Genomic DNA, 24,501 nt, shown 5'->3' on the forward strand with positions numbered 1-24,501 from the left:
GCTGAAAACAGGTGAGGTAACTCAGCAAAGAAATTGAAAGTGATGAAATTATCTTGAATTAAACTGAAATTATCAAGTGCCCCAGGAAGAAGATAGTCAACGGAATATATGATGAATGTCATTGAAAATAAAAAGGAAAGCAGCCAAATAAAATAGACACCAAGAGTTAGAAAGGAGAATGGATACAGGCATGGAAGGTGTTGCAATATGCTTTCACACAAGGAGAAGGAACAAGTAACAGCCTGGGTGGCTCAGACTCCACCCTCCCCCCCTGGGGGGTGTTCCCTGGAGGGGTTATTTGAATATCTGATGTTCAGAATGCAACTGAACAGAGTGTCTGGGTGCATCTCATCTATTGAATTGTTTTAATTATATACAGATACATAAAGGAATCCTGTGGGAAATCCTTTGTTTTAAAAAAAAAAAATCCTCCCAGTTTTCTGTGTGTACATGCAGATTTTCATATATTCAGCTTGCAAGGAATGCTTATAACCTGGAATGATTTGGGTCTTAAGAATGTCCTATATTGAGACTATACTAGCTTTGATTCTCCAGAAAGGTATGGAGAAGGATCAGTGTTACATGTGCTTGCAAAAGCAGGTAACAATAGCAGTTGGGGAATGCCTAGTTATTTCAATCGCCTGGCACCAAGAATTTAACAGGCTCTCAATAAAAAATAAATGAAAGAAAAGGAAAAAAACAGAAACAAAAAAACAAACCCAAACAGACTCTTCTTTGTTCCACTGGACCTCTGATATAGGGGCAAAGGACATTGTATGTCCTAGGAAGCTTTCAGACTAATCTATATGATATAGAGCTAAATGAGTGCTACACACATTCAAAGGAAGAGTAGTGTGTTGAAAACAGTAGAATGCATAGGTCCCACCATGTCTGGAAGACCTCCTGTGGAAGATGACCTTGTTTTATTATATGTAGGTAGTGGTTTCTTGCAGAAGTTAAGTGTTCAGAGTGAAAGGTGAAATAAAAGGTTTAGGGAGACTGAGGTGTCCTGCAGATCAGTTCTTGTTTGTTTGAACAAGCACATACTCTTGGACTTGAGATCATAACCTGTATTTTCCTTTCTGTGAATCAGAACTAGCAATTATTGTTCCTGCTGTTGGCAAGTTTCTCCCTGATCCTTAGGCTTGGTTTTGCCTTGGGTTTTTTTCAGAGGAATTTACAAAGAGCGCCATCTGGTGTTCAGTAAGCATGAGGGTAAATCTTTGGGTAGGTTCAGCATCAGAACTGAAGAAAGCAAACTGGCACCTTGTTTCTGTAAACTTTAATAATGGTTGGTTCCTGAGTCACTTAAGAAATTCAAGTCTTTCACTTTTCATATCAAAATATGTGTGATGATGACATATGTAATCATGGAACTTCTAACATTCTAGTGGAATTCTATAAAAAATAAAGCCAGTCTCCACATGGCTTCCTTTTCTGTTAATTTTAACTCCCTAAGCAATTTAATCTGTGATAATCATTGTCTGATAAAGTTTCACTTCATTTGCTGGATACGCTACTACTCAATCACAAATACAACAAATTGCTAAAAAGGTGACATAGATTTGTTCAAGGACAATGGGAAACCATGGCCCCTCAGTAAGGATGAATGGACTGCAATGGGAACTCAGCTTTTTCTCCAAGCAGCCTGCAGAGAGGAGATACTGCATGTGGCACAGGATCCCAGCTCAGTACTAAGTCTGCAGGAAGACACAGCAGCTGTTTCACTCTGACGTGCTGATCTACATAAAACGCCTATCGGTTCTGGGAAAAAATACAATCTCAGCGCTTGAGGATAGTGGGACGGACACTCGGAGAAGATTTTTGTCCCATTTTTCCACACCTACCTTGGAATTTCCAGTTAGGCTATGCATTTACAGTCTACTATACAATTCTACTGTACTTTCTCAATCCAAAAGTTGTTCTGCTATGTATTGTTTATTTATTTTTGTCTTTCTTTATAGGGCTGCACCCTCAGCATATGGAGGTTCCCAGACTTAGGGGTCCAAAGGGAGCTGTAGCCACCAGCCTGCACTACGGCCACAGCAACTCGGGATCCGAGCTGTGTCTGCAACCTACACCACAGCTCACAGCCACACTGGATCCTTAACCCACTGAGCGAGGCCAGGGATCAAACCTGCATCCTCATGGATGCCAGTCAGGTTCGTTAACTGCTGTGCCACGACGGGAACTCCTTTTTATTATTTTTTTGTCTTTGTTTTGCTAGATACTATTTAAAAAGCCAACCAACTCGTGATTTTACCACCTAAAATATTTCTCAAACCCAGCCATCTTTTCTCTCCATTCCTGCCACTACCCTCCTTCCCGTTTAGTTACCCCAGAGAATCCATCAAAACACTCTCAGATGGTCTCGACTGGCTCACAGACCTTCCCAGTCCCTAGCGCGCCGCTCCCACCAGCCTCAAGAGGTGTGTATTAACAGGGACCACACAATGAACATGAGGGGGGTGTGCTCAAAGCTCTACTTCAGCCTGCCCTGTCTGCTGTCTTGCTCCTTCTGCCATTTTACCCTCAGTGTCTATGCTCTGTCCATTGCGAAGAGCTTGGTTCTCCCAGTAGACCTGCTGGTCTACTTCTATGCCGTTGCTGTGCTCTTCTTTGCAAGGCCCTTTCTACCCTCTCCCCAGGCTGACTTGACTTGCCCTTGAAGACTCATCTGCAGGGTTTGGATCTTCCATCCTCTGAAGCCCTGACTGTCCTTTTAGTCCCCACAGCACCTGGCACGAACCCTCTCCCCTCATAGCACTTACTCCTGAAAGTAATCCACTTTGGTCTCCCTCCTCAACTAGGCGGTAAAGCTCCTTGAGGACATGGGCTGTCTTCCTTACTTCATAGCTCCAGAACCTTGTACGGCTTTTGCACACAAACAAAGTTTACCTGCACATGATTTGTTAAAATGAATTAGAGAAAATGATCCTCTATTCATTTTAAGTCATTCATCTATAAATGTTTATTAAGTACTATTGTTGAACTCTGTGCTTAAGAACTATTAAAACCTGTACACACTCGACCAGAGAGGCTAAAGTGAAAAGGATGGATAGTGGCGGGAAGACTGGAACAGCTGGAGCTCGCTCTCCTACGCTGCCGGCAGGAGCACACAGCGGCAGTAGTTACTAAAGCTGAATGAAGAGGCACCTGGTAAAACCTGCCTTCCAGTCCCAGGCATATGCTCAACAGAAATGAATAAGAATGGTCTTAGCAGCATTATTCATAATAGCCCACGCCCCAAACAGGAGATAATTCCAGTGAATAAACTCTGGCATATTCATACAAGTCCTACAGGACAATGAAAAGAAACTTCTGCTACGCACAGCCACAAAGATAGCACTTTATGAGGTTCCAAAACAAGCTAAACCAACCTGTGGTGACAGGTGAAAACAGCAGTACTTTGTGGGGTGTGGGTATTGACTGGGAAGAGGTGCCACGAGGACCTCCTTTGACTGAGCTGCAATGGCAGCGCGCACACAGGAGGACCCAGCTGCACTGTATGTATGAAAAGTCACACCGCAACAAAGAACAAGGAAACTTGTGAACTAAGGCCTTGGATATATGCCAACGGGCTGGTGGTCTAGCCATGAGACAAAAAAGTAAATTGATTGAACTTGTCCCTCCGCTAGAATATGGAAAAGAATTTTTTTCAAAGAGATAGACTTTTTTACATACGCAAATGTTATTCCTAAATCGGTTCAGTTTTGCCTTAAGGTTCAGAGCACTGTTTCCAGATAAGGTTCTCCATGTACATAAACGAGGCAACTTTGTTATGTTATATAAACCAGTTACTTAGCACTGAGTTTTAATCACTCATTTAGCTATTTTCTCAGGATTTAGCAAAACTCTGATCTACAGAATTACAGTGGCTATTCGTTGCTAGTAATAGTCTAAAAGAAATTTATCTTACTATACTTACCTACTTTAACCTAAAATCTGCTGCCACCTTTTAGTGAAAAGTGAAATAAAAATCTTTGTACTTCCTCTTAAGATTTTGGGAAAAAAACAACCCAAAACCTTGAGTACTGTAAAACAATATACTGTACTTGAGATTATATTTTTGGTCAATGTCTGGCACTATGAATATTAACAGTTCTGAGAATGAGTTTTAATATTAATAAATATCCCATTTAACTAAATACCTGACAGGATTCCTCAGTGAATATTTTAAGGAAGACATACAAATAAAAAGATGAACAGTTTTAAATACTTTTAAGAGCAAGCAAAAAACGAAAGGAGCTAAAAATCATACATGTATGCATCCAGAACACACTCTGGGCTACAGTATATGCAAGGCAAGTAAGTGAATGATAGCACCTTTAGAAATAAAAGATTTAAAATTGCAACCTCATGTATGTATATATAAAATAGTACACTTAGTACTGGTAAGCTAGATTATAACCTGCAGATTTTGGCATTAACCAGAGATTCCTGAGGTGATGCAGTGGACAGGTGAGATCCATTCATTTTTCAAAGGCGTTTTCAGCTCTTGCCTTGGGTGCTGTCGCCTTCCAGGCACCTGTCCAAGTGCTCGTTAATGTGAAACTCCAAAACTTCACTCTGACAAACCGGACAATTAACTGTTCTGCTCCAACTGGATGAACTGCTTGGATTCGGAGTTGCAGCTGGAAGATGTGAAGGACACTTGGGATCATTACCTCCACTCTGTATTTGGTTTTTCTTGACAAAAAAATTGTCAAAAGCAGCCCTATCTTCCAGCCTGGGTCGTTTACCTGGGCACTGGTCCCCAGGGGGTACAGTCACAGATGTCGATTCCACTGCTTTGAAAGACTCTCTTAGGGACACCTTAGAAGATGTAACCCTTCTCTGAGAACTAGAAGGGGCCGAGTTTTTAGTGATGTCCCCAACTGTTAGGCTCTTCGCTGGAGATCCAGTCACACTTCTGAAAGCCTTCTGGTTGGCGACTGTTACTCTAGGAAAGTAGCTGCTTAAAACATTTTGGTGTTTGGAGCTGGGCACAGACGGGACTAGGGAGGTCTTTTTACTTGAACCATTCTGTTCAAATTTCACCGCAGTTTTAGAATTAGATCTTAGGGCATTGGCTGACTGGTCTTGACTGAAAAGATCTTGGGTTTTATTAACAGCATGTGAAGTGATCCATTTCCCAGAGGAAGGCGAGTTGCTTGTCTCTCCTAGAACATATCCCTTCCCACTAAAAGGGATTAACAACTGTGTCTTGCTTCTGTTGGGTTTATCTGCAATAGAAGCAAATAAGATTTTTCCTTGACTCGAAATTAATACCAAAACAAATATGAAGCTAATGGATAGTCTTCCCCAAATGAAGAAACTCTATTTTGTTCTAACTTAGAACAATGCAGTGGTTATCTACTGACAGGAGGACAAGCTTTAGCAGTCCAAGAGCGCTGGCTCCGAGAGAACACAGAGGACAAAAACAGCCTCTGGTGTTTAGATAAGCAGCTCTATCAAGCAAAGACCAACAGCAAAGTCACTTTCTCCTTGAAAATTGCTTCGTATTAAGTTTCCTTCCAGAAGGAAAAAAATCTGCTACCGCGCTCTTATCTTCCCAGCCCACAAAAACGGAGCTAGAAATCTCTCCACATAAATTCTGCTATAGCTTCTCAACTTATTAAATAGTTCCAAACTGAGAAGACAGCTTATGCTCGTGAGCCCTATCACATCAAAGCAACGACGTCCCAAGGGAAGAAGTCTTAACCTCAGTAACCCGCCCACCGCCCCCGCCACCCCCCAAAAGATTGCTCCTCCAAAGACAGTGCTCCGAGCTCCGCAGAAAAGGGACAGGTCTGGAGGATGAAGTGCAGCACTCATGTGTCTTAGCCTATCCCCCTCTTTTCCCAGTGAAAATACACTCAATTCACAAAAGTCACCTGGATAGAGCCCACCTGATAGGAAGAGGTGTCACTTGACTTACATTCAGGGCACTGTCATCTGAATTACTGTTTTCATTTTGACAATCTTTGTGCCTTCTGTTTCCTAAGGACTCAGTGAGCCAGGATAGGAAAAGGGACTTTACTCTCAAATTTTAGCAGAAACGATTTCTGCTTTTACTCACATCCACACAGAGCAAAGTCTGTTTTTCCACCACCATGTCATAGATGATGGGCTTTTTTTGTTCCTAAGTCCACCCTTGAAAACTTCTACCCTGGAAACAGCCTGGCAGTTTATATTAAATGCCAGTTGTCTGAAGCTGCTGCTGTCTTATGTTAGAGCCACTGCAGTCGTGGGACAGTCGGAAGCACATAAACAGAGTTACCTTCAGGCTCTGCTGCTGACACTGGCTGTGTTCCTGGTTTTGTCTTTCCTTTGCCTTTTTTCGAATAGTTCTCTGGTTCCTTGATTTTTATGAAAGTGCCTCCACAGTTTTTCTGATGCTCAGCCCACCAATAGTCGTGAGCAGAGGGCGCCCTGTTGGTGGCGCGTTTGACGTAGCCGAAATATGGCTTCTTGTATTGACATGGCCCGTTGCAGCGCCACCAGTGTCGCCGGTACTCGTCCACCTCGTCATGGAAAGTATGGTAGACCTGGGGGGAGGCAAGGTAACAATCTTCAGAAAACATGTAATAAGCAGCCCCTGCCCCACCTTTATCCTGTTTCCTGGAGCTTTCGGAAATTATGTTTTAGGAAAGTATATTTAGCAGTGGTTAATTTAGTGCTTCATAAACTGTGTAAAGATAGAAAAATGGGAGAATAGAAGACAAAAAATTAAAGACACCAAAAGCTTTTATAAATGTTAAAGGTTTTAGAAACCACATTTTTTCTTTCTTTTTTTTTTGTCTTTTGTCCTTTTTAAGGCCGCACCTGCAGCATATGGAGGTTCCCAGGCTAGGGGTCGAATCAGAGCTGTAGCCGCCAGCCTACACCGGAGCCACAGCAACGCCAGATCCAAGTCACATCTGCAACCTACACTACAGCTCACAGCAATGCCAGATCCTTAACCCACTGAGCGAAGCCAGGGATCGAACCGGCAACCTCAAGGTTCCTAGTCAGATTCATTTCTGCTGCGCCACGACGGGATCTCCAGAAACATTTTTAAATGATGAAAAATTAGGATAAAGACAAGATTTTATGTAATGCCATAATAAATAAGAATTGTTCCCATTGCAAAGCTGAAATCTTCCCCTATAAGTAACCCTACCAAAGGGTTCCAGGGGACTATTTCCTATAATTGCTGGGCCCCAAACAGGCACCTGGCCTCATGCAAACCCTCTCTCCACATTTGCCCCACTCTGCTGGAGTCTTCGTAATAAGCCTTATGGAGTACCCTTTAATCTGTTCTCACCCTCGTATCCCTAGTAGCTGGAGGCGTGGCACAGTGAAGGTGCTCAGTAAGAATGTGCTGATGGAGTGAATGAAAAGCTTCATTCACTGAGTCAAATGAAATTCTCCAGAAGTGTGCTTTTTCATCCTCAAGCAGGATGCTTTTGTCTCCCCCTCCAGAAGAAATCCTACTCAGAACATAAGCAGAAGAACCCACACTGATAGGAAGGTTAGCCTCCCACCCCCCCACCCCTCCGCCTTGGTGGCACTGAGGGTGGCAGGGCACCACGTTAAAACTGATGTCCCTGAATGACACTGAGTCCGTTTTCCTTCTGTCCTCTCAGTGGAACTATTTGTAAAAGATAAAGGGCATGTGTATATGATTTTTTTTCGGGGGGGGCATGCCTGTGGCATATGGAGGTTTCCAGGCTAGGGGCTGAACTGGAGCTGTAACTGCCAGCCTACACCACAGCCACAGCAATGCTGGATCCTTAACCCACTGAGCAAGGCTAGGGATCGAAAATGCATCCTCATGGATACTAGTCAGATTTGTTTCCACCGAGGCACAAACTTCCTTTTTTTTTAAACCAAGACACTTAACTCTTTAATAAATTCCCCTTGTGGGAAAGAATGCTAAGCTTTCTGTAACCATACAGATAAATAAATAAACAGTTTTATACTCACTATCTCTCCAGTAGAAGCAAACAAACTCTTTGATTTAGCAAGCATGCAAACAACGCAAATGACCCTACACACAGAAGAGACTGGAGGACAAAGGTTTGGGAACAAGGAGTTACATTAGGCTCCGCCTTCTCTTTTATGGTGCGAAAACCTCGCTTAATAATTCAATGGCAAAAAAGACAGGGCATTGGGTCTGTTTTGCTTCCAACTTATTTAATTCCTACAGCCTTGGGATATGACTTTTTAACAATGCAGTCACTAAGATAAAATTGTTCTCAATTGCCCTGTGGAGTCTGTTAAAACACAATGTGACCTGTAAGCAAGGGGCGCCACTCAGTAAAACCTCAGTGAAAACACACAGACAGCCAAGATAAAAGAACATATCCTCTTCCAAATGAACAAGTACACTAGAACTTTGCTTCAAGTGTAAATTCTAGCGAGGAAACTGAAAGCCTTTTACACTAGCAACTCCATAATTCTTTTGCTAATCTGGATTTTTATGTGATTTTTTTTTTTTTTTTTTTTTTTTTATCTTTTTAGGGCCACACCCTCAGCATAGGGAAATTCCCCCAGCTAGGGGTCGAATCAGAGCTACAGCTGCTAGCCCGCACCAGAGCCACAGCAACGCAGGATCCAAGCCGCACCTGCGACCTACACCACAGCTCACAGCAATGCCAGATCCTTAACCCACTAAGTGAGGCCAGGGATCAAAACCACATCCTCATGGATACTAGCGGGGTTTGTTAACCGCAGAGCCACAATGGGAACTCCTATATGATTGTTTTAATGCAGGCCGCTTTCCTGATGTTGAAGTAACTGTCCAATAATTAAATGAGCTCTCCAGAAAATTAAACTGAAAGTTGGGAAATAGGACATAGGTGGGCACTTTTAATTTTTCATCACACTGGCCTTTACTGCCTTTTAAAGGAAGGAAATATTTGAACACATTAAGGGATTTAATCTTTGTAGGCATTAATATTCTGTATGGTTCAATTCAATTGCCCAAATAAGGGCACAACATCAGACATCCTACACAAATGTATATACAGGTAAGAGCCATCCTGTTCAGAGGTATGAAAGTGGAGTAAGATATTGTAAAAGGGTATGTATCAGCAGAGGAGGTTCGAAGGCGGGAGAAGTTATATCTCACCATAAAGATGAAAATCATTTTGACAGAAAATAGAAGTGGCATATTCTACAGAGACGATACTTGAGGAAAGGCATGGACGAGAAAAGTTCTCTTAGAAACACAAGACATAAGGAAGGAGGGTAAGAAAAAAGGTTATTTAATAAAATGAATCAGGAGTTCCCGTCGTGGCGCAGTGGCTAACGAATCCGACTGGGAATCATGAGGTTGCGGGTTCGGTCCCTGCCCTTGCTCAGTGGGTTAACGATCCGGCGTTGCCATGAGCTATGGTGTAGGTTGCGGACGTGGCTTGGATCCCGAGTTGCTGTGGCTCTGGCGTAAGCCGGTGGCTACAGCTCCGATTCGACCCCTAGCCTGGGAACCTCCATATGCCGCGGGAGCTCTCCAGAAATGGCAAAAAGACAAAAAATAAATAAATAAGTAAAATAAAATGAATCAGTAATAACATGGAGTTCCCTGGTAGACTAGTGGGTAAAGGATCCAGTGTTGTCACTGCTGTGGCTCTGGTTGCTGCTGTGGTGCAGGTTTGATTCCCGGCCTAGGAACTTTCACATGCCATGGGTGCAGCCAAAAAAAGAATCAATAACAAAAAACCCTAAATGTTTTGCATGTACTTCCTGTAATCCTCACAAGGATCCAGGTGACAGGTGTCGTTACTGCTCTCCTTGTACACGTGAGTAAAAGGAAGCAGCCGAGAGTCAGGCAGTGGCACCGACATCTGGATGCAGGCAGCCTTTTTTGAGCCCAGGCTCTGCCTCCTCCTACAATATCATGCAGAAACATGAATCAAAGACTTCTGATGACAGGAATGGCATAGGACACGGCAGCAGAAGATAGGATGGACTGGAGCAGGAGACTAATGAGGAAACAAAGTTAAGAGGTAATGGTCCTGGTCCAGGAGAGGCACCGCTGGCCTGCGGTAACTGGACAACGCATTGCCAAGGTATGGGCAGAAGCCTGGGCGGGGGGATCGCTGGCGCTGCTTCCCTCCTGCTACATGGTCCTGGACAAGCCCGGTCAGCTTCTCTGGGCCTCTGGTTTGCTATTGAAAATCCTCAAAGATAACATCTGTTTCTAAGCCGGCTCTCAATTTTTAATCGAATCCCAGGAAATACTAAATCAATAACTACTAAACATTATAAAAGCGTGTGGCTTTACATACTGTTATGTTGGCTCCAGTCAGGCGATTGATGCGGTGCATGTGTTTACAAAACTCTGGACCATGCCCTTCACGGTCTTTATCATTGTTGGTGACAAACAGATAGGCATGTATCATTTCATGCAAGAGGGTCTGAAACAGAAACAATCAAATTAATTTGTTATGGCACTTTGGAAAATAAAAATGCCTTTTCTTACTCTATCTGGAGTCTTAGTCTTCTTTGGATCACAGGTGCCTTTCAGATACTGATAAAAGTCATGAACCATCATTCTAGAAAAATTATATAAGCACACATTCACGAATCTTTGTGTATAGTATCTGAAGTTCTGTAGAGCCCAGGTTAAGAACTCCCTCTTCTAGGAAAGCCTTTTTAACTACTAATCAAAATCCAGCAGAAAAGATCCATAATTCAACTACATGAAAATTTCAAATTTCTGAAATGGGGAGAAAATTTTATAAGAGATTACTAATTTCTTTTTCTTTTTTTGTCTTTTTAGGGCCACACCTGTGGCATATGGAGGTTCCCAGGCTACAGGTTGAATCAGAGCTGTAGCCACTGGCCTACACCACAGCCACAGCAATGCCAGATCTGAGCCTCTTCTGTGACCTATACCACAGCTCATAGCAACACCAGATCCTTAACCCACTGAGCAAGGACAGGAATCGAACCCACATCCTCATAGATACTAGTCAGATTCCTTTCTGCTGAGCCACAACAGGAACTGCAAGAGGCTATTAATTTCTTTTATTTATTTGTTTATTTATTTATTTATTTATTTTGGTCTTTTCTAGGGCTGCACCCGCAGCATATGGAGGTTCCCAGGCTAGGGGTCTAATCGGAGCTGTAGCTTCCAGCCTATGCCACAGCCACAGCAATGCCAGATCCAAGCCGCATCTGCGACCTATACCACGGCTCACAGCCAACACCAGATCCTTAACCCACTGAGCAAGGCCAGGGATCAAACCCGCAACCTCATGGTTCCTAGTTGGATTTGTTAACCACTGAGCCACGACAGGAACTCCCTATTAATTTCTAAATAGGCCTGCTAGGCCACCAGGGAACTCCATGAACCTAAGCTTTTCTCCTTTATGAGAATAGCTATCATTATTTTAGAATGCAGAGGAACATCTGAAATGTAGAATGGCCGGTGGATTTTAGTCTCAATAGAGCAGCATTTACTTAAAAGATCATTTTCAGAGATAGAGCTGATCTGATTCTCCCATTTTTCTGTTCAGCATAAATTTATAAGACTAAAATTCATTAATGCCAGTCTTGTTCTTCTGATTTGAAATTCCCTTAAAAAATATATTCATATTTTTTAGAATAAATTATGAAACAGCAGCCTTAAATCTTCTGTTAACTTTGCACCTAAACTACTGCATCCTTGGTGTGGAATGAGCAGTAAGCTTTATTGTTTTAAAGTTTTACGTGATTCAAAATCCCAAAACTATGGAAAGCTATACATAGAAAAATTCTGATCTGCTCTATCCTCCCATCCTGAACTCTCCACCACTAAGGGATACTATTATTAATTTCTTCTTTCTTTCACTGTTGTTTTGCTAATATTTATATCCACTCTTATCCCCTCCCCACCACACAGCATACTTCTTATACAAAATATTGTGTACACTCTTCTGGACTGCCTTTTTCATTAAAATAATACACCCCTGGAAGTTCCCTGGGGGTGCAGTGGGTTTAAGGATTGAGCATTGCCACAACTGTGGCTCAGGTCGCTGCTGTGGTGTGGCGTGGGTTTGATCCCTGGCCCAGGAACTTCCACGTGCTGCAGGTGTGGCCCCCCCCCAACACACTCTATCTTTCTCCACATAATTTCTTTCTTTCTTTCGTCTTTTTAGGGCTGCACTCACGGCATATGGAGGGTCCCAGGCTAGGGGTCCAATCAGAGCTGTAGCTGCTGGCCTACGCCACAGCCATAGCAATGCAGGATCCGAGCCGCGTCTGCGATCTACACCACAGCTCACAGCAATGCCAGATCCTTAACCCACTAAGCAAGGCCAGGGATTAAACCCACGACCTCACGGATACTAGTCAGGTTCCTTAACCACTGAGCCACAGTGGGAACTCCTCTCCACATAATTTCATAAAGATACTTTTCATTCCTTTTTATGGCTACAAAGAATTCCATTATGTTGCTGTACTATAGCTCATTCAACCAGGCCCCTCTTGCTAAATAGTATTTACACTCTTTTGTTATTGTGAATAGTACAATGAAAATACTTTGTAAAAAGGACCTTTGTTTTTGTTTTTGTTTGTTTTGCTTTGTAGGGCTACCCCTCATGGCATGTGAAAGTCCCCCGGCTAGGGTCAAATTGGAGCCACAGCTGCCAGCCACAGCCACATCAACCTGGGCTCCAAGCCACATCTGCAGCCTACACCACAGCTCATGGCAACACCAGATCCTTAACCCACTGAGCAAGGCCAGGGATCGAACCTGCATCCTCATGGATCCTAGTGGGGTTCGTTAACTGCTGAGCCATGACGTGAACTCCAGCGATCTTTCATTTCAGTCTAGGTGTTGCTGAGTCAAAGGTAAGTGCACCCGTAATTTTGTGAGATGTTACAAAATCCTCTGCAGGGCATGTACCATTCTGCCCTCTTACCAGTGATATACGGGAACGCTTAGCTTCCCTTAACTTTACTAATGGTTTCAAACTTTAGGAGCTCCACCAATCTAGATAAGCAAGAAGAGGTACTCATGTAGTATTAATTTGCATTTGTTTTTATAAATGAAGTTGCATATGTTTTCCTATGTTCAGGGTTCATTTCTATTTCATGTTTTGTGAATTGTCCATGACCTTTACTCATTTAAAAATTGGATTGTTAGAGAGTTCCCATTGTGGCTTAGCAGGTTACCAATCCGACTAGTATCCATAAGGATGCAGGTTCAACCCCTGGCCCTGCTCAGGGGGTTAAGGATCCAGCACTGCTAAGCTGTGATGTACGTCATAGATGAGGCTCGGATTCTGTGTTGCTGTGGCTGTGGTAGGCCGGCAGCTGCAGCTCCAATTCCACCTCTAGCCTGGGAACCTCCATATGCCGCAGGTGACGGCCCTAAAAAGCAAAATAATAATAATAATATAAAATAAAAAATGAAAATGATAAAAATTGGGCTGTTGGGAGTTCTCTTGTGATGCAGTGGGTTGAGGATCCAGTGCTGACACTGCTATGGCGCAGGCTTAATCCTTGGCTGGGGAAATTCTGTATGCCATAGAAGTGGGCAAAAAAACCCCCCAAAATTTAGGTTCTTGCTTTTTGGTTGAATTTAAACACATCTTGAAAGTGGTCCACAGCATCATACTGAACATTTCCAATTCTGTATTATCTACCATTTTCCACATTTAGCCTAGATAAAGGACTCTACACAACAGGATCCCCAAATATCTCTATTTTCCACCTCTGTTCTATATCCAGACAAAAGCAACTACTCCTGGTCTGAAATATGCCCTAAGTTTAGTGGCCTCACTTTTGCTCCCTGCATTCCCAGCCCCTCTGCCAAGAGTAGTCTCCTCCCCTCTCTCCACTTGTCAGAATCCAGTCTGTTCTGTCAGGCTCACCTCCATGTTTTAATTGGCAGCAGCAATAGTTCTAAGGCAGAAGTGATGAAGCCAAGTGCTATGGGGAAAGGGAAAGGGAGAGCCAGAAAAACTAGAGCCTACACCAAGGGTCTGGTATTTATTATGCACGTGACCCTGGACAAGTTATAACTTGATTCTCACCCTGATCTTGCAGGGCGGTGGTAAAGGCAAACACCAGGGTAACGACACCAGTCTGACACAGCAGGTGCTCATTAAAGAGCGAATGGTAGGAGTGATGGGAGTAGTAAAATCCATACCTATGAAGCTTCCCTTGACCGCCTCAACCAGTTATATGTCTTTTCCTTTTCTGCATCCTATTCATGATTAATTTAGCTACTTTATATCCAGGCCAGGGGCCCCTGTTCCTCTGATGTCTTTCTTACCCCTGATCAGACACTGTAACGTGCCACTAACAGCACATGCTCCCTTGAAGAATTAACACGTATTTCCCATCTTCTTCTTGCCCATAACTTTAAAACTGTTCCTGGAGTTCCTGTCATGGCTCAGTGGTTAACGAATCTGACTAGGAACCATGAGGTTGCGGGTTCCATCCCTGGCCTTGCTCAGTGGGTTAACGATCTGGAGTTGCCGTGAGCTGTGGTGTGTAGGTTGCAGACTCGGCTTGGATCCCACGTTGCTGTGGCTGTGGTGTAGGCTGGCGGCTACAGCTCCAATTAGACCTCTAGCCTGGGAACCTCCATATGCTGCAGGAGCAGCCCAAGAAATGGCAAAAAGACAAAAAAAAATTGTTCCTATGTTTATTTAATCATTTATGCAACAATATCCATTAAGCAATTAGGGCTCTTCATAAGGTTGATTTGGTTAATCATGTTCAATTTTTAAAACATTTTTACTATTTTGTTCCTGTTTATCACTGAATTACCAAGAGAGTTGTATTAGTGGCTACAATTATGACTGAATTATTTCTCTTTTTGCTTCTGCTTATTTATGCTTCAGGTCATCTAAAGCTATGTTATTATTTTCAGGGTCATTATGTGTTTTTATTTTATTATTATTATTATTATTTGTCTTTCTAGGGCTACCCCTGCAGGATATAGAGGTTCCCAGGCTAAGGGTCAAATTGGGGCTGTAGCTGCTGGCCTAGACCACAGCAACTCGAGATCCAAGCCGAATCTGCGACCTACACCACAGCTCATCACAATGCCAGATTGTTAATCCACTGAGCAAGACCAGGGACTGAATCTGTGTCCTCATGGATGCTAGTCAGACTGTTTCTGCTGAGACACAACAGGAACTCCATATGTGTTTAATAGGTTACTTCATCATTATGAAATATCCCTTTTCTTCTAGTAAAATAACTTCCCTTAAAATCTTTTGACCAATGCTAATATTGCCATGACAACTTTGTTATTTAGTGTTGGAATGACATACTTTTCCCCATCTTTTAAATTTAACATGTGTCCTTATTTTAAGCATGTCTCTGTTAATCTAGTTCGTATGTGTCTCTAAATGGAGAGTTTAGTCTATTTATGAGCAATATAATAACTGATATTATTATGTCCACCTTTCTTTTCATTTTATCTGGGATTTGTTCCTTTATTCTTTTATTTTTCGATTAACTGAGTATTTTCTGTTGTAACACTTTACAATTAGTAGCTATTTACCCTTTTTTTTTTTTGTCTGTTTGCCATTTTCTTGGGCCGCTTCCACAGCATATGGAGGTTCCCAGGCTAGGGGTCCAATCGGAGCTGTAGCCACTGGCCTATGCCAGAGCCACAGCAACATGGGATCCGAGCCGCGTCTGCGACCTACACCACAGCTCACGGCAACGCCAGATCCTTAATCCACTGAGCAAGGCCAGGGATGGAACCCGCAACCTCATGGTTCCTAGTCGGATTCGTTAACCACTGAGCCACAACAGGAACTCCTATTTACTTTTTTTAAAAAACTGTTGTTAAAAAAAAGCATGTAGGAGTTTCTGTCGTGGTGCAGTGGAAACGAATCTGACTAGGAACCATGAGGTTGCAGGTTCAATCCCTGGCCTCACTCGGTGGGTTAAGGATCCAGTGTTGCCATGAGCTGTGGTGTAGATTGTAGACATGGCTGGGATCTGGTGTTGCTGTGGCTATGGCGTAGGCTGGCAGCAACAGCTCTGATTAGACCCCCAGCCTGGGAACCTCCATATGCCATGGGTGCAGCCTAAAAGACAAAAGACAAAAAAAAAAAAAAAGCACATAACATAAAACTTACCATCTTAACCATTTTTAAGTGTACAGTTCGGTAGTGTTAGGTACAGTCCCATTATTGTGAAACCCATTACCTTTTATTATCCTTAAAAACTAATGTCCAAGCACATTTTAACTTATATTCCATCCAACCTCTATCATTTCTGCTCTCTTTTGCATACATTTCAGGTGCTATAACTGAGGCAAGACAACTCACACCGGGTGTATGTTGGGGAATTTCAGGCAACTACTAGACTCATCTAAACATAGTCTGAGAGCTCCTACTGCTCCACTTCCCTTCGTAGCTGCAGGTGTGATCACCAACTCTAGATATGAAGTATGTCCTCATGCTGGTTTGTTCTCACCCACATGTCCTGGGAGGATACTGTGGTGGCTGACAGAGGAGAATCAAAATTTGTGTGTCTCAATGAAAAGACGTGGGTCCACAGAGTTCCCACTGCAGCTCAGTGGTAATGAATCCAACTAGTACCCATGAGAATGAGGGCTCAATCCCTGGCCTTGCTCAGTGGGTTAAGGATCCAGTGTTGCCATGAGCTGTGGTGTAGGTTACAGACTGGGCTTGGATCCCAGGTTGCTGTGGCTGTGGTGTAGGCTGGCAGCTGTAGCTGCGATTCGACCCCTAGCCTGGGAACTTCCATATGCCATGTATGTGGTCCTAAAAAGGACAAAAAAAAAAAAAGAGATGTAGGTCCTCAGTTTTTCTCTGCTTCTAAACCAACTACCTGGCATATCTGAACCTTAATTTACTCATTTATAAAAATGAGGGTAACACTTTGAACATAAACAGGATTATTGTAAAGATCAAATTAGACAACGTACCTGGACGCCTCTAACTCTGAAACACTAAAATGTAAGGTAATCATTATTATTTGCTCCAGAATAAAAGTTTGCAATGAGAGAAAACTGATTTTTTTTCCCACATGTACAGGTTAATTCACAGCAGTCTAAATCCATAATAAGCATTTCTAAATTACTGAGTTAAGCATCAGGTTTATGCAGAAAATACCTCCACAAGATCCTTCCTGGGCCTCAACTTTAAAAGGGGTTCACTGAGCCGGATGGAGCACATTCCACCATTCCCTTCGTAGCTGCAGATCCCAGCACACCTGGAAGAAAACCATCCCAAATCTGTAATTCACCGAATGTACACAGGAGGGAATCAAACAGGAGAGAGCAAATCCTTACACGTTCTTGGGTGGTTCAGGCTGAGGGCGAACTCCATGGCAGATGGCCTTCCTGAAAATAGACCCTCTTTGCTGAGAGATGCTTGCAACTCCGCGGGGTCAGGGAGAAATGGGAACAGCAGTGGCCTCCCTTACTCTAACCAGGCAGCTCAAAGATAATCCCATCCTGCTGCTGCCTGTCCTCTCCCTAAAAGGTGTAATCAACCAGTCTGTGGTGGAAAGGGCCAGATCTCCACTAGTGTTCCTCCGAAATTATAATTATATATGAAGGAGAACTGTGCTTTCAACGCAACTTCATATCATATCTTAACTCCTTATTCTAGGTGGTTTTGTATCAATTCAAAAACTAGCAGGTAGTGTTCAGCTACACCTTAAACTTGTTAACTCCGTTGGTGTACAGGAGTCGTTTATTTCAAAAGGGGTTTTCTCCAACTCAGCGGGTAAGAAAAGGGTCCTTTCACAGGGCTCCCGGAAGACCCCCGCGTCCCAAAGTTATGGAAACATAGACCCCTTCCCAAGCTGACACACGGCTCACTGCAAGGCAGCGGCGCCGTAAAGACCACAGCTGAGGACAGCACACTTCCCGGCGCCCTCAGCATCTTTAGGGGCCGATTCTGGCTGTTTCTCCCTCCTGGGTCCTAGATCAGAAAGGGGAAAGGGGTGAACTCATTTTCCTGGAAACTGAGAAACATCCTTCTCTCTCACTGTGTTCCTTACCGGTCAGATCGCCGCGGGGTGGGCCACACGGCTTTCTGAGAGCTAACCAAGGGCAGTGAGAGAGGAAGGAAGGGAAGGGAGAGGAAGCCCGAGAACGGCTGGCTGTCCCTAGACCCGACCCGGGTCACTGCCCCGGCGCCGGGGCAGCGGAAGGGCCGCCAGCTGTCCGGTCCCGGCGGGCTCGGCACTCACAGCGTCATCCGCACGCTCCACTTCACTTCCACCGCCTCCAGTTTGCCCCAGAAGAAACGATCGTTGAACTGCACAAACAGGGCCTGCAAATCCGGCGTGGGGTCCACCAACTCCCAGGACGCGTCCACCAGCGACAGGGGCTCCTGGGCCGGATTGCGCTCCGAGACCTGCAAGTTCCACTCTTCCTGAAGCCGAAGAGCCAGAACCAGGTCCTCATCCATGGCTGCCCGGCTACCAGGCGGAGTCCAGATGGCTCAGAGAGCCTAGCCGTGCTCCTAGGAGATACCAGCTCCCAGGCCACTCTCGGGTCAGGCCACAGATCTCGCGAGACCTAGTAAACTCCGGCTCGAGAAAGAGAACCGAGCGTGCCCCGAACTCCAGTCAAGATTCTAGGGCTTAAAACAACAAAGAAAATTCAGCATGACACCTCCTAGTGGGCTCAACACTTGGGTTCCCGAAGCTTGAGCCCGAGGAAGGTTTCAAGTAGCCGGATACCGCCTTTACGGTTCGCGGGTACGGTCAAACATCAACGTCATGCTCGGCCCATGCGCAGTATCTACACCTCGCTGCTCCGCCCTCCACTCGCTTCCGCAGGAGCTTCTCCGGCGCATGCGCCCTAGGCCACTGGCGACCCTGCGCCGGCGCGCTGTTTGCGAGGGGCATCTTGCGCAGGCGCAGTGTCCGGACTTCAGACCCGGGCGCAGGCGTACTCGCCTGTCTTCCATCCTGCTTCCTCAGCCCTGGACTCGGCCGGGTTGGGTGGGCCTCGACAGTGGCGGCGGCGGCAGCGGCGGCGGTAGTAATAGTGACAGTGACTACGTGAGTCCCCGACGGAAATGGCGATGGCGATGTCAGACAGTGGGGCGAGCCGCCTGCGGCGGCAGCTGGAGTCGGGCAGCTTCGAGGCGCGGCTGTACGTGAAGCAGCTCTCGCAGCAGTCGGACGGGGACCGGGACCTGCAGGAGCACCGGCAGCGCATCCAGGCGCTGGCGGAGGAGACGGCGCAGAACCTGAAGCGTAACGTCTACCAGAACTACCGGCAGTTCATAGAGACGGCCCGCGAGATCTCCTACCTGGAGAGCGAGATGTACCAGCTTAGCCATCTGCTGACCGAGCAGAAGAGCAACCTGGAGAGCATCCCGCTCACCCTGCTGCCGGCCGCCGCCGCAGCCGCTGCTGGGGCCGCCACCGCCTCCGGAGGGGAGGAGGGTGGAGGCAGCGCGGGGGGCCGCGATCACCTCCGGGGCCAGGCTGGCTTTTTCCCAAGTCCCGGGGGCGCCTCCCGCGACAGTTCTGGTCCGGGCGAGGAAGGGAAGCAGCGCACTCTTACCACTCTGCTGGAGAAGGTGGAAGGCTGCAGGCACCTGCTGGAGACGCCGGGACAGTACCTGGTGTACAACGGGGACCTGGTGGAATACGAGGCGGATCATATGGCCCAGTTGCAGCGAGTGCACGGCTTTCTCATGAACGACTGTTTGCTGGTGGCCACCTGGTTGCCACAGCGGCGGGGGATGTATCGCTACGACGCCCTCTATCCCCTGGATGGTTTGGCCGTAGTCAATGTCAAGGACAATCCCCCCATGAAGGACATGTTCAAGTTGCTAATGTTTCCCGAGAGTCGTATTTTTCAGGCGGAAAATGCAAAAATCAAACGCGAGTGGCTGGAAGTGTTGGAGGAAACCAAGAGGGCCCTCAGTGAGAAAAGACGCAGGGAGCAGGAGGAGGCAGCGGCCCCTCGAGGGCCACCCCAAGTGACTTCCAAGGCCAGCAACCCGTTTGAAGATGAAGACGACGACGAACCAGCTGTTCCTGAGGCGGAAGAAGAGAAGGTGGACCTCTCAATGGAATGGATCCAGGAATTGCCCGAAGACCTGGATGTTTGCATCGCCCAGAGGGACTTTGAAGGGGCCGTTGACCTGCTGGATAAGTTGAACCAGTACCTGGAAGATAAGCCCAGTCCACCTGCTGTAAAAGAACTGAGGGCCAGAGTGGATGAGCGTGTCCGCCAGCTCACCGAGGTGCTGGTTTTTGAACTCTCCCCGGATCGGTCCCTGAGAGGCGGTCCCAAGGCTACGCGTCGGGCCGTTTCTCAACTAATCCGGCTTGGCCAGTGCACTAAGGCTTGCGAGCTGTTCTTGAGAAACAGGGCAGCAGCTGTGCATACCGCAATCCGCCAGCTTCGCATCGAGGGTGCCACCTTACTCTATATTCACAAGCTCTGCCACGTCTTCTTCACCAGCCTTCTCGAGACGGCCAGGGAGTTTGAGGCGGACTTCGCAGGCACCGACGGGGGCTGCTACTCGGCCTTCGTGGTCTGGGCGAGGTCAGCCCTGGGCACGTTTGCGGCTGCCTTTAGCAAACAGGTGTTCGACAGTAAGGAGAGCCTCTCCACTGCAGCTGAGTGTGTGAAGGTGGCCAAGGAGCATTGTCAGCAGCTGGGTGACATCGGGCTAGACCTCACCTTCATCATCCACACCCTCCTGGTGAAAGACATCCAGGGGGCCTTGCACAGCTACAAGGAAATCATCATCGAAGCCACTAAGCATCGCAACTCAGAGGAGATGTGGAGGAGGATGAACTTGATGACTCCAGAGGCCCTGGGTAAACTCAAAGAGGAGATGAAGAGCTGTGGGGTGAGGAACTTTGAGCAGTACACGGGGGATGACTGCTGGGTGAACCTGAGTTACACGGTGGTGGCTTTCACCAAACAGACCATGGGCTTCTTGGAAGAGGCGCTGAAGCTGTATTTCCCGGAGCTGCACATGGTGCTGTTGGAGAGCCTGGTGGAAATCATTTTGGTTGCTGTTCAGCATGTGGATTACAGTCTTCGGTGTGAGCAGGATCCAGAGAAGAAGAATTTTATCAGACAGAATGCATCCTTTCTGTACGAAACAGTCCTGCCTGTGGTGGAGAAAAGGTTTGAGGAAGGTGTGGGGAAACCCGCCAAGCAACTTCAGGACCTGAGAAATGCATCGAGACTGATTCGTGTGAATCCCGAAAGTACAACGTCAGTGGTCTGACACCTGGACCTGTTTATGTGTATACGTATATATGGCTTATATATATTATTTATATTTATATTAAGTTGCATTAGCGTATTCTTTATAGTCTCAAACACAGCCTAAAAATAAAAGATGCCTTCTCAGAAATGCGAAAATCAAAAGGAGATTGAAAAACATGTTAAACCCACGTAACAAAAACATTGAATTAGTAGAACATACAATATGCTTTCCTTTTAAATTATGCTAACTCTCTAATGACTATATATCGTCACACCAGAGCATTTCAACTTGTGTTTTGAAAGTTTCCCAGTTCACTAGGTTTCTTAAAGGGCACAGTGCCATTCCTGCCTCGTGTACTTCTGCACCTTAAAATGTGGTTGAACAATTTGGGGAAAAGAAAGGAGGAGTTGAGAAAACTGGTTTCAGGGTAAATTTTGGTCAACAGAATTCCTTCATGAAGGTAGCTGGCGTGTGGACTTACTCCAATCCCTGTAGAAGCTGTCATACAAGCAGTTCAGCAAATACTTCCATCATAATTTAAATGGCCCATTATTGTCTGCTGTTAATTAGCATCATTTTAATACTTGATTTGGGAGCATTTACTTGAAAGTCTTAACAACATACTTTTTTTGTTTTGTGGTTTTTTTTAAACGTGTTCCTGAGTTGTCAAGTTCCAGCTGGAGCTTCTGTCTTTATCATATTAAAAAAAAAAAAAAAGAAGAAAAATAACAAAGGGCACACTGAGGGTCTGGCAGCAGCCAGTGATTTTAGCTGTCTGGATCCCCTTTCAGTGTGGGTTACATATAGGGGCTTGGACTTCATACAGATGGGTGAAAAGTTTTCATTGAAATACTTAACTTAGGTTTCAGGGTCTGGCTGGATGGGAAATGAGGAAAAAATTACATGCAGATTCTGGTGTTCTCGAGTATGACTGCTTTGGGCAGAGATTTGTTTGGGGGGCTTTTTGTGGCTCAGTGGAGAACAGAAAGGTTAGACAGTGTCCAAAGCAAGGAGGCAAAAACTTTTGGTGACTCCTAAAATGCTCCATTTTTCTTGTTTTTTATTTGTTTTTCAAACCGAGTATCTGCCTACTTCAGATTGTATAGTAAAACAAAAATAACTAAAGAAATGTGAGCTTTTCAAGGTCTCTATAAAGTATTGCTTGTATTGTGTATTGATTACACATTATTCCTCATACGCGGCGAGAGATTGTACCAAGGCCCATCTTTCCCCCTAGTTTCTAGTTGTCCCTAGATGCCATTTCTGCTGCTGATGACTTCAAAAGGTTATTTCTTTTCTTTCTTTCTTTTTTTTTTTTTTTCTTCATTTTAGGGCCTCGTTTGCTGCATATGGAAGTTCCCAGGCTAGGGGTCATGTCAGTTCGCAGCTGCACTTGCCGGCCTACGCCCCAGCCACAGCAACTTGGGATCTGGGTGGAATCGGCCATCTACACCGAAGCTCGTGGCAATGCCAGATCTTTAACCCTCTCAAAGAGGCCAGGGCTCAAACCCTCATTCTCATGGCAACTAGTCAGATGTGTTTCCACTTCGCCACAGTGGGAACTCCCAAAAGGTCATTTTTTTTTTATCTGAATAAAAGTAGTGAAATGAAGACTGTGGAAATTACATAAAACCTAAAAGAGTAGGAGCCTAGTAGCAGCTTAGGGTTGTAAAGCTCCTTGCCTTAATTACTCATATGCCAGACAAGCCCTCTTATTTTATATTTAGCTATGCATAGGTAAAAGGTTGAAAATGATCAGTGACAGTTTTTCTTTGACTTTTTTTCACATAACTTTAGCATTTTTCTAGCTAATAACCATCATTGAATATTTCAGTTGAACAAAGCAGTTATAATTAGCCTTCTTTTCCAGATCACTGTTAACTTGAATTTGATAATAATTTTGTGATTATTTTGTGCCACTTACAGTTTCTAATATTATGTGAAACATGGATTGTGTAAATATTTGATGCTGGGTCTGTGAAATGATACTTCTGAAATCAAAACCTCTCTTCAAGGATGATGTTGTAAAAAGCCTCAATGTGTATACTCAGATATTTCAATGGTTGTCTCTTCAGAGAACTGTCTGCTTTTTAAAACTGGAAGTACCGAATTTTCTTGTGTTAAAAGTTCCATGTTTCTTAATCAGAGTTGGAGCTGTAGGAGGTAATGCTCTTGGTGCATCTGTTAGTGTGGGAAGCTGACTGAAGATCACCAGTGTTGCCGTGTACCCTTGTGCCAACACGGGGCAATGTCGCTGCATTTCTGCAAGTGGGGTCAGAGGGCTTCTCTCTAGTTCTTGTTTAATTAGACTCCAAAACAAGGTCTACATATTGAATGCGCTAGAGGTTGTCTGAAAGTATAGTATATACTGTATTATACCTCTGAAGTGTCGATTGCCTCTTTTTCAGTTGCTTCAAAACATAACACTGTCACTTGAGCTTGGAATCAGACTTGATTGAATTAATTACTGTTGAAAAAAGATGCCCTGTGGAATTAAGTCTTTTTGCTTAAAGCCTCATTTCTTTTTTTTTAAGAAAAAAAATATCAGCTTTATTGCTTTGCCAGGCAAAGGGAGGCCACAGCGGGCTGGTGCCGTAAAGACTGTGCCCTCAAGCCTCATCTCACTTAAGTGCTGAACACTCACTTATTTTTGTTTAAAATACTACCTATAGCTGTTATCAGCACTTGTATTTTGCAGTTTGCTTACCTAGGAGTGGGAATTCGGGACTTGCCATGTAGTGTAAGATCAGTATGTGTACATTTATTGATAAGTGATCTGAGGGAATCTGGAATGTTTCACTAAAATAAAGCTTAAGATTTTTCTTACACTGGATAAAACTGATGTTTCAATGTTGTGTCTATTTCTTTAATGAGGGTTTATATTCTTGTTGGTTTACTAAAGTGTCTTAAAAGCCTAGGCTATTTTTTATCTTTTCTAAATGGGGATGGTAGTTTCAAAAGTGTTAGCTAATTTAAATAAGTGTTCTACTATCAGAATTGTGAATTAAGTCAGATCACAACTTAGGATTCCCTTGATTTCAGATGTACAAAATGAATTTACTCTAAAAAGTGGGGTTTTATCATCTGCACACCTTTAAATGAAGAAAATATAATGTGGGCCACATGACCTAGGAACTAGGATCATAAATGACAAAATGACATGTTTTCAAAAAAAAAAAATAATGTGTGGGAGTTCCCTGATGGCCCTAACAGTGGGTTAAGGATCCTGTGTTGTCACTGCTGTGGCTCAGGTCACTACTGACTGTGGTGTAGGTTTGATCCCTGGCCCAAGAACTTCCGCATGCTGCAATAATAATAATTTTAAATCTTTTAAAAATTAAAATAATGC

General features: G+C 44.6%; 2 protein-coding genes across 2 annotated transcripts; one reads left to right on the plus strand and one right to left on the minus strand.

Annotated features, from left to right (window-relative positions):
* SPRTN (SprT-like N-terminal domain) lies at positions 4,241-18,661 on the minus strand. The gene is given in 5 exon segments (NM_001243554.1): positions 4,241-5,225; positions 6,263-6,530; positions 10,257-10,385; positions 17,064-17,163; positions 18,151-18,661. Coding segments are annotated over 5 exon segments (1,452 nt in total). The 5' UTR covers positions 18,372-18,661; the 3' UTR covers positions 4,241-4,491.
* Positions 18,785-23,990, plus strand: EXOC8 (exocyst complex component 8). The gene has a single exon (XM_005674519.3). It carries the CDS (start codon positions 18,987-18,989, stop codon positions 21,168-21,170), a length of 2,184 nt encoding a protein of 727 aa, XP_005674576.2. The 5' UTR covers positions 18,785-18,986; the 3' UTR covers positions 21,171-23,990.

This window comes from Sus scrofa, chromosome 14 (assembly GCF_000003025.6).
Source record: "Sus scrofa isolate TJ Tabasco breed Duroc chromosome 14, Sscrofa11.1, whole genome shotgun sequence".
In the NCBI taxonomy this organism is placed as follows: domain Eukaryota; kingdom Metazoa; phylum Chordata; class Mammalia; order Artiodactyla; family Suidae; genus Sus; species Sus scrofa.

What these genes read in the sequence shown, in the direction of transcription:
- EXOC8 (XM_005674519.3), top strand. Translation starts at nt 18,987, where the DNA reads ATGGCGATGGCGATGTCAGACAGTGGGGCGAGCCGCCTGCGGCGGCAG.